Genomic DNA, 9,806 nt, shown 5'->3' with positions numbered 1-9,806 from the left:
CAACATAAGACAGGATTCAGTTGCCGCCAGTGTTTCTTCGCTCTCACCAATGACCAACTTTGGGTCGTAACCTCGTCCTTGTCGAATCTTTTTATCGCTGTTCCTTCTTCGTCACCTGCTTAATAACGCGTGCACAAGCGTCACTCCTCTACAGACCCAAAAGGTATTTTGATTGCCCACAGTTGTTGCTGCTGATTTTGCATGGTGCATTTGATATTTGGAACTGTGCTTATGATTTTAGATTCTGTTTATATTTTTTGGGTTTGTGCTTCTGATATTGATTTTCTGCAAATGTTGCTATTGATTTTGTGACTAAGCTTCTGATTTTCGTTTCCCACAATTGAAAAATTGTGCTTTTGTTATCTGGGTTTCCTCGTCTTTGTTATCTTTTTTATATTCCGAAGAACTTGTTTGTATAAACAAACCCATTGGAGTTGCTCTAAAAAGGATTCTTATTTTGGGTCTGGTTTGCTTGTGTTCTTTCACACGATAACTTTTTGTTTTTTCTTGGCTTTCTTATTGCCAATAGTTACTAATTGATGTGACTTTCTTTGTTATGCAATGGAAGTTTAGACAAAGTTCTTGACACAGAGCGCTGTCTTGAAGATCGTAATTGTGTTGTTTCATTTGGCCCCTTCAATAAGCTTTACCTATCCCTTACCTTAAACTTTTCAACCTCGTCAACAGCATCAAATACTATAATAGATTTCTGTTTACATTAATTTTTCCATGGAAGCTCAACAGATTATTTCCAGATTTTGCCCAAAATCATCACTAGCTCCATCAATTCCAATGGTGAAGCAACCCTTCTCTTTAAATTTCCCTCATCTACACTCTTTATCGTCATACCCTTTTCTCCAGTCTCAGAATCTTGGAGCCCCTACTGGAGCTTTACATGCTATCAGCGTTGTGGATAAAGAAGTTTATTCTAGTTCTTGGAGAATATGGTGTAGCAAGAGTAGTAGTAGTACTGCAGAACCAGAGGAGGACCGTAAGTTGAGGGCTCAGGTTACAGTGAGAAGGAAAAAGCTAGCAGTTTTCGTGTCTGGCGGAGGATCCAACTTCAGATCAATTCACGAGGCCTCTAAAAGGGGATCGCTTCATGGAGATGTTACTGTATTGGTCACAAATAAAAGAGGTAATTCTCTATCTTAATATCCCTTTACTTTCATTTTTGCCCTTTTGTGTCATCATAGAAGTGTATCCATCTCCTTCAATCTTAGCTTATAATAGTCACTGGATAACTGGATTAGGATTACATGCCTGCTAAACTTCCTTGTGTTGCATGGGATGTTTGTTTGGACTATTTTTTTATCTCCCTTTTATTTTGAGCCGTGGTCTACTAAAATTTGTTTTTTGTTTCATGTAATACCAGAGTGTGGAGGTGCACAGTATGCAAGAAATAATGGTATCCCAGTTATATTGTTCCCTATAGCAAAGGATGAACCCGAAGGATTATCTCCTAGTGACCTTGTTGATACACTAAGGTCTGATACTTCTTTAATTGATTTCCTGCAATTGTTTTTAACTTTACACTTCGGGGTCTTTATTCTTTTCATGAATCTGAGGTGTTGATTCTTTGCAAAGCTGAAAGGCAAATAAGAAAACCAGTATAACTCAAATATGGGAAAATCCGTGAAAACGGACAAAGGATGATTTTCACTCTGCTTCATGGAGTGGTTACATTATTAACATATAATACATTTTTAATCAGGAAATTTGAGGTGGATTTTGTTCTTTTAGCTGGATACCTCAAATTGATACCTGTGGAATTGATCCGAGCTTATGAAAGATCTATATTCAACATTCATCCATCACTTCTTCCAGCTTTTGGAGGCAAGGGCTACTATGGCATGAAGGTTCATAAAGCAGTAATTGCTTCTGGAGCAAGGTATAATTCTCATGAAATATCTCAAACACTTAGTGAAACATTATTGTACTTGGTTCTTGATACCATGTCTCTGCTTCATTTTTCTGTGTTGGTCAGGTTTTCAGGTCCTACCATTCATTTTGTTGACGAACACTATGACACAGGGCGTATCCTTGCACAGCGTGTGGTTCCTGTGCTTGCTAATGATACTGCAGAAGAGTTGGCTGCAAGGGTTCTCAATGAGGTAATGGCAGACTATGTATTTTAAACTATTGAACAGTTTTAATCCTGAATGGAGTTCAACAAATATATTTGTTAGGGATGAATTTAGGGAACATCTAAAATGGAAAAAACTCTATAGGATTATCATAGAAAGAAAAATAGGGGAAAGGGTCAAATTGTAAATAATAGTTGACTAGGTCAAGTTGTTAGTTATTTCTGTTAAGTCTGTTGGAAGTCTTTTAAACGAGACTTTTTCCTATTCGGGGGATTTTTTTCAGAGTGTTTTTGATAGAAATTGAGAATGCCATTTATCCATCAAGATCAAAACATTGTCATCCAAGGAGGTCCTAGTTTGTCTATGCTATGGGTGGTTGAGAAAGATCATGTAACCAGGAAAGAATTGACAAGTGACAAAGAAAAGCAAGTGTAGAAGGTACGAACAGAATTTTCCAAACCTTTTGTGAACGAAAAGGGTTGCCACTAGCAAGAGAAGTTGATCATCGTATTCCAATTAAGGTTGGGATAGATCCAGTAAATGTGAAACCTTGTAGATATCTTCATTTACTTAGAAATGAAATCAAGACAGAAATAGCTTGAATTTTGGATCAGGAATCGTTATGCAGAGCAATATCCCATATTCTAGCCTTGTCATTTCAGTTAAAAAAAGGATGGAAGTTAGAGTTTTTGCATAGACTATTGAACTCTAAACAAGGCCAGTTCTAGAAGAACTGCTGGATGAATGAAATGGAGCCAAGGAATGAATCTACGGAGCATATAAACTGGAGCAAAACCTCTACCGGTTTATTGAAGAAAGAAAAATAGAGGAAAGGACCAAATTATAAATAATAGATGACTGGGTCAAGTTTTTTCTTATTTCTGTTAAGTCTGTTGGAAGTCTTTTATACATGGACTTTTTCCTTGTCGGGGGGAATTTTTTTTTTCAGAGTGTTTTTGTCATACTAGTTTTCCATTTTTAAAAGGAAGGTACATCTTTTGGGCGTCTAATTTGTATACCTTTGTTCTTGAAAGAGTCTTGCTGATAGTAAATGCAAAGGTTATACACTTCTTTTTCTCTCTTGTTGTGTCTTTGTACTGTTCTTTGTTAGGAATTCTGTTATGTTCCTTTTCTTTTTGCTTCAAGAGATTAAAATATTCATGAACATCGACATTTATGCAATCGACAGACTAGAAACTTAGCAGACTGCCAATGATAGGATGGGCGTAAAAGGCCCAAAAGAAGGAAAATTAAATGGCTCATAGATTTTATAAGATGGTCTTAGAATGTTAGAAATAATATTTAATTTATATTTAATTCCTTAAAATGAGGTGATGCACTTGTAGGGTCATCGTTTAGTTGTTGGTGTCTCTTTGGTTATACAAGTGTCTTCCTCTCACCTACAAAAGGAATGAGAAATATCGATGTTTATGTGTATCTTATTTATAGCTTTAAATGCTAGATTGTAGAGTAGTTTAGTTATTTGCTTCCTGTCGGTCAAGTTGGACCAATTGATTACTGTTTACTTATTTTTTTTTTTCAATTTAGGAGCACCAATTATATGTTGAGGTGGTGGAGGCTTTATGTGAAGAGCGTGTTGTTTGGAGGGAAGATGGTGTTCCTCTCATCCAAAGCAAAGAAAACCCCAATGAGTTTCGGTGATTATCATTAATATGGTATGATACTCTTTTATATATCTTTGAGTGCTGTAAAAGGTTTTTGTACACATCTTTTTACAATGATGAAGTCTTGCATCTGATGGGACTTTTGTTTCTGTTATAGTGGATTTTGGTTGTGAAAACTTCACATTTACCCCAAAGCTGTTGTAGTAATGAGTTATAACTATTAGGTAGATAATTTCCAGTGCACTGATATCATATCTCTAAGGCAACATATAATAAACAAGAAGTCACAAACTTATCTTCTGATCTGATCTGCTCTTGGTAGATTTTTGGACTCCATCTTTCCCTGCACAGGTTTCCATTAACATATCATGATTTTTCTCCTTAATAAAGAAATGATCTGCTATACTATTTGGATAAGAAATTTGATGTGCCATAAGACATTTTGTAATTTATAAATATTTAGTCTGTGATTGAAGTGTTTCTGAATGCCAAAGCTTTTACTGCTATGCATCAGTTCCATGCTACCCATTTATTTACAAGTATTCTCCCGCAGCTTCAATTATTGAGCATATTTTATTTGAAGACTGTTAAAGGTAACCAAACTAAAATTTGATTAATATTACCGTGGATGGTTGTCACATAAAAATGCTAAATATAAGTAGCATGATTAAATTGAGTCCACAATAGCCAAAAGTAAATGTTAACGGTTAAGAAATGAATTTTAAGTCTAACCCAATTCCACAAAACTAGCTTGTAAGGTGAGGTTTGTCTTATATATACTCTAAATTGATTTTATCTTTAGTTGATGTGAGATTTCCAACACATTCTCCTCACATTGAAGTATATACTACTCACTCTCCTCATGTTGAGGTTTATACATCTCGAATGTAGGATTACACACTAATGGATGATCCGATAGTAGTTCGATAGCAAAAGTAACAATAAACCCAACAAACATTGAATTTCGTTAGGATGAACTAAAACTCATGACTCTGATAACATGTTAGGAAGTAGATTTTAAATTTAACTTAATCCTACAAAACTGGTTTGTAAAGTGAGTTTTGCATCTATATATATAATCTAAATTGATCTTATCTCTAATTAATGTAAAATTTTGTGTTTTTCTCACTATCTAATTTTAATTATTTTCATACTTTTATGTTTGAAACTTTATTGACAATTTAAAACTTTGGAAATGATACAAATTTATAGAGTTATCACAGTAAGAATTCAATATAGAAAAAAGAAAATGCCAAAGAGTGCCACTTGATGCTGGAAGCAACTTCTTCATGCACCTCCATACATTTTTCACTGCATTTCCGCATGAGGTGGAAAAACATTTTTGCCTTTATCTTCTTTCATCTTCTTTTTCTTCCACAGGCGCACATCTCTCTCCCTTCTTCCACCACCTCCATTGTGCCCTCTTCACTGCCATTGGCATCCTTTCTTCGTCCAATTCAACGAACACTTCTATTTTCTTCTTCGTCCACTCCACCAGAGCCTCTTCGTCCGCTTTCATTGTTGGCTTTGCTTCTTCTGTCTTCACCTCCACCAAAGCCTTTTCCTCAACCTCCATCGGTGCTCTCCACTCATCACCTTCCTCCACTGGTCTCCTTCCACTCTCCACCTTTTTCTTCAGAAAGATATTTTGGATTGTGCAATTAGAAAGGCAAAATAACAAACACATTTCAGAATGCATAATCTAGAGTGCAAAATTTGTATTGTAGATTATATAAATTTGAGATGTATTTTTTTTATTTTTGCATTCCAAATTGTGTAACCCAGAATTTAAAATTTATGTTTTAGATTGGACAAATGCGATCTTTGTATTATGAAATATACAATTTAGAATACAATCTTTACATTCCGGATTAAGTGTTCCGCAATGTCTCTAGATTTTGTATTATAAAAAGAGAGTAAAATTAAAATTTTAAGTGTATGGAAGTGCAGGAAGAAGTTGCTGACGATGGATCGATGAAATGGCTAGAATGTTACATAACCTATAAGGTAGTGAGTGCACTCTTGAAAAGGCTCTTTCTTCCTCCTGCACCCCACATTTCTTCTTGCACCTCCATCAATAAAGTGTAGAAAATGTCAAAAATACCCCTACAACGAGGCCCAACTGCTCTGGCGCAAGAGGTATAGGATGCACAATGAGATTCCTCTAGGAGTGTTTCATCTTGCATATCCAAAAATTCCATTTTTAACTTTTTAACATGCACCTTCAACTTTTTCAAAAATATTACTTTTTAACTTTAATAATAACTTTTTATTTTGTTCTCTTTCTTGTTAAAAACACTTTAATAAATATTTTTTTTATTTTTTCTCTATCTTACTAAAGTCATTAAACACCATCTTAATAATAATTTAATTTAAAATTTAAATATTATTTAATATAATTTTATATTTTAATAATTATTAAAATATGATTTATATTATAATAATAGTTATATTAAAAAATAAAAATAAATTAATTAAAATAAAAAAATAAAAAAAATAAAAAATGAAATAATAATAATATAAAATTTGATTTGATATGTTAAAATATATTAAAATATAAATTAAACAATTATTAAATTTTAAATAGAAAAATAATTTAAATATGCTAACGGTTTTGTTTTTTATTTAAAATTTAATAAATATTTAATTTAATTAAAATAATAATATTATTTATTATATTTTTATAATTTAATAATTACTAAAATATGATTTCTATTTTTATAATAATTTTATTAAAAAATAAAAATAAAAATAACTAAAATAAAAGTAATAATAATGAAAATAAAAATAGTGTTTAAAATTTTATCTGTAACTAATTACATGTAGATTTATCTTTATGTAATTATCTATAGATTTAATAATATGTAATCATTTTTGGATCTTTTATGTTATTATTTACCAATCTTTTGTAAGTAATTATTAACGAAAAATTCGTAAATAACGTTATCTATGATTTATTTATGAATTTTTTTTCCTTAAATAATCCATAAATAACATCGTATTACCTATAGATTTTGGTCTTTCGTATAAATTATAATGAATTCTTTTTTTTAATGGTCATCATTGTTTCTTATTTTTATACTAGTGCATATAACATTTTTGTTTGCTTACTTAAAGCAAAAATTTAGAGATTTAAGTAACTTATTCTTTTTATAGATAATTTTATTTTTCAGTTGTGGCTATTGTCACAAAAAGTTTTCATACAATTTGGAAAGCTTTTATGACTAAGATTGTTCAAGATACATGTATCCATCACAATTTTTTGTCATTGACACATTCCAAATTCTTTTTGTATGATGTTTATGGTGGAGTAGTATTAGCAGGGATATACAATCACAACAAAATTTGTCAGAATTATGTATTAATAATCAACACTTGTCACAAACAAAATTATATTTTGTTTTTTGCAAAATTATTGTTACAATAAAAGATTTTTCTAATAGCCTTATAATAGTGATACATGAATACTATCACTACAAAATTTATCACAATTATGTATTAATCGACGCTTGTCAGAAATACTACAATTACATAACAATTTGTCATGGGTTGTAATTGTTGTCCAAAATTGCCATTACAAAAAAGAAAGGTTTTCCAAATAGTATTATAACAAGTGATGTAGCCAGAAAAACATTCTCATGACATACATATTAATTATAGGTCCTATTTGATAGTAGATATAACGATCTGATATGAAACAATAGTACTATATATAAATTTTGAAAAGTAAAATTTATGGAAAGAAATGCGGTATGCCATTGTTGAAATGGGGAAGCCCAGAAAATGGAAGAGGCTGCATGTTGTCTGTTGAAGGTGCTGTCTGCATTGAAAGCTGATCAAAACCTGGGTTGAAGTAGCTCATGTTCATCACATTATTTGCAGAAGGTTGCACAACTACGTTGATGTTTGCCTGTTGTTGCTGATATGTCCTCTCAACAAGACTTTCATATAAATTTTGTGTATTAATCAATTGATTTTTAACCATAGCAAGCTCTCCTTGCAATGATGCCACCTGAATAACTCCAAATCAGTACCTTCTTATTTACGATTAATATTATTAACAATATCTTTTTAAAGAACTCAACATTTAATGAAAAGCATTGATTAATTTTACTCCTATTAATAGTTCTAAACAAGTTTTTTTTAACATGCATTGTATGTGTATCGGTTTGTTTATACATTAATAAATAACTAAAATTAAAAAATACATGCATTAATTAATCCCATTTCATTCAATATTATTAAAAAATATAAATAAATACATTGTTTTATAAGTTTTTGGCAATGTTCTCCAATTAAAATAAGAATTTTTCATATGTTTTTTTAAGACAAACCTTTATTATGCTAGTATAGTCTAATAAGACAAATATTTTATATAAAGATAATTGATGGAAGAAAGTGACAAGAGATAAAAGTTAAAGGAAGAGAGAGAAGTGATTACTTGACAAATAATGTGATGATAGAAATGAAGATATGTAGGAAAAAAATTCAAAAAAATAAACAACTCTTTCAATGTTTTATCTAAATAACTTGTTTTGGTAAGGAATTACAAATATTTATTAGATTTATATGTTAATTGTTAAATGTAAGACTCGTCGTACAATCCATAAACCTAATCCTCAATTTTTTAAAACTAAAAAACAATGTACAAAGAGTTGAATGTGTTTTTGTGTCATCACACTTCAACACATTGTCATTAAAGAAGTTGATATCCCTTTTGGTTTTATGTGTGTCTATAGACCAATGACTAAAATGTTAGAAGATATAAGGTTAACTCACTATAGTTGGAAGAGAGATTATGAATTCAATCTCCGTCTAACTGATATTTGAGATATATAAGGTTGGTTTAATAAATTTGGAAGAAAAAAAGAAGACTAAAACCTTATAAATACACATATGCAACAAATAAATTAAAGATTTCAAATCAACTATATATAAACTTAATTTATAATATATAAAGAGATGATGAGATTTTCAAGAAACATAAATCTCATATTCAATTTGTCTATTGTGAAAGCAAAATAATGTATAAAAAAAATACAAGTAGAGTGGAAGAATTTAAAATATATAATTTTAAACCTTTATTGGAGTTATTCATGATCAACCTTTCTTTATCCAAGATTTTAATTACGAAAGAAAGAGTTTTATTTGCTGGTTTTTAAAAATTGGGGATCTAATAGATTTTGTGGATTAGATCAACAAAATAGAATCAATACTGTCAAGGAAAAAACATGAGCCAAGATATAGAATGCAATATTATAAAATAAAACAATAACGGTGATTGCTTATGTGTTCCTTCTTTAAAACATGATTTAAATCTCTGTTTCCATTTATTGCCTGTCATTTGGAATTATTGTATAGATCAATTGATTTATTTATTTATATTTAATAAAGACATAAATGTAATTTGTCAATACTAAGTTCTTAGAACCAAGATGGTCTGCCTCATAAACCCTCCTCCATGTTTGTCGTTAACAACTCTTTTTCTTGAATGACATGTAAAATAATTTTAAATGACAACCAATGAACGAAAACTCAAAGAATATTTTAAATATTTTTTTAAGTTATAAATATTTATAGTCCTGATTAGCTAAAAAGGATAGGAAAGGGATTGCGACAAAAATAATAATAAAGAAAAACACTAAAATCATAAAAATAACTTTTTTTTAGCTATAAACATAAATAAAATATCAAAGTTCATGGTAAAAATATAAACAAACAAGAGTTTAAACATTGTAATAATAAGACAAACCTGTCGTTGCAAAGCAGAAATGGTGGAGACACAACCATGAACAGGGTTGGCTAGCCTTGTTTGAGCTTCGTAGCACAAAGAATTTATGGCCTCATTACGATGAATCTCTTCAACTTCTAGCAATAGTTTTGACAAATTGTTTGCACCAAACACCTTGTGCACTGCTGCAAACAGCGTTGAGCCCTGGCTAGAACCAAAATAAGGTGCAAAGATGCAGTCACTGCTGCATTTTTTTCTCATTTTCTTGCATGCTGCGCATGGAGGAGATGATGCTCGTGATCTCACACACTTTGAGACCTTGCTTTTGTGCTTTTCAACATTGGCTTCTGCCTCATTAGCCAT

The 9,806-nt window shown here is 31.0% G+C and overlaps 1 protein-coding gene and 1 pseudogene across 4 annotated transcripts; one reads left to right on the top strand and one right to left on the bottom strand.

The window, feature by feature from the left end:
• LOC124820115 (phosphoribosylglycinamide formyltransferase, chloroplastic) lies at positions 1–5,993 on the top strand. Of its 4 annotated transcripts, none has more exons than XM_088114950.1 (7): positions 1–163; positions 574–1,138; positions 1,376–1,487; positions 1,715–1,891; positions 1,988–2,114; positions 3,636–3,763; positions 5,663–5,993. In XM_088114950.1, exons 2-6 carry the CDS (start codon positions 730–732, stop codon positions 3,747–3,749), a joined length of 939 nt encoding a protein of 312 aa, XP_087971076.1. In that variant the 5' UTR covers positions 1–163; positions 574–729; the 3' UTR covers positions 3,750–3,763; positions 5,663–5,993. The 4 variants fall into 4 exon arrangements, with proteins under 4 accessions (XP_087971076.1, XP_047147709.2, XP_087971075.1 ...); XM_047291753.2 differs by lacking the exon at positions 5,663–5,993 and adding an exon at positions 5,093–5,515; XM_088114949.1 differs by lacking the exon at positions 5,663–5,993 and having other exon boundaries at positions 2–163; positions 3,636–4,017.
• A 761-nt stretch (positions 5,994–6,754) lies between these two features.
• On the bottom strand, positions 6,755–9,806 carry LOC124820114 (LOB domain-containing protein 21 pseudogene; annotated as a pseudogene).

The sequence above is a fragment of the Vigna umbellata genome, chromosome 5 (genome assembly GCF_029865625.1).
Source record: "Vigna umbellata cultivar VRB3 chromosome 5, Vumbellata_1.0, whole genome shotgun sequence".
NCBI classification, from domain to species: domain Eukaryota; kingdom Viridiplantae; phylum Streptophyta; class Magnoliopsida; order Fabales; family Fabaceae; genus Vigna; species Vigna umbellata.
The sequence above is the reverse complement of the archived record's forward strand: the minus strand, read 5'-3'. Positions and strand labels throughout refer to the sequence as shown.

Excerpts from the sequence above, each read along its gene's own strand:
- LOC124820115 (XM_088114950.1), top strand. The coding sequence starts at position 730 with ATGGAAGCTCAACAGATTATTTCCAGATTTTGCCCAAAATCATCACTA. Across the intron at positions 1,139-1,375 it reads ATTGGTCACAAATAAAAGAG|AGTGTGGAGGTGCACAGTAT; the intron begins GTAATTCTCTAT and ends ATGTAATACCAG. Across the intron at positions 1,488-1,714 it reads GACCTTGTTGATACACTAAG|GAAATTTGAGGTGGATTTTG; the intron begins GTCTGATACTTC and ends ATTTTTAATCAG.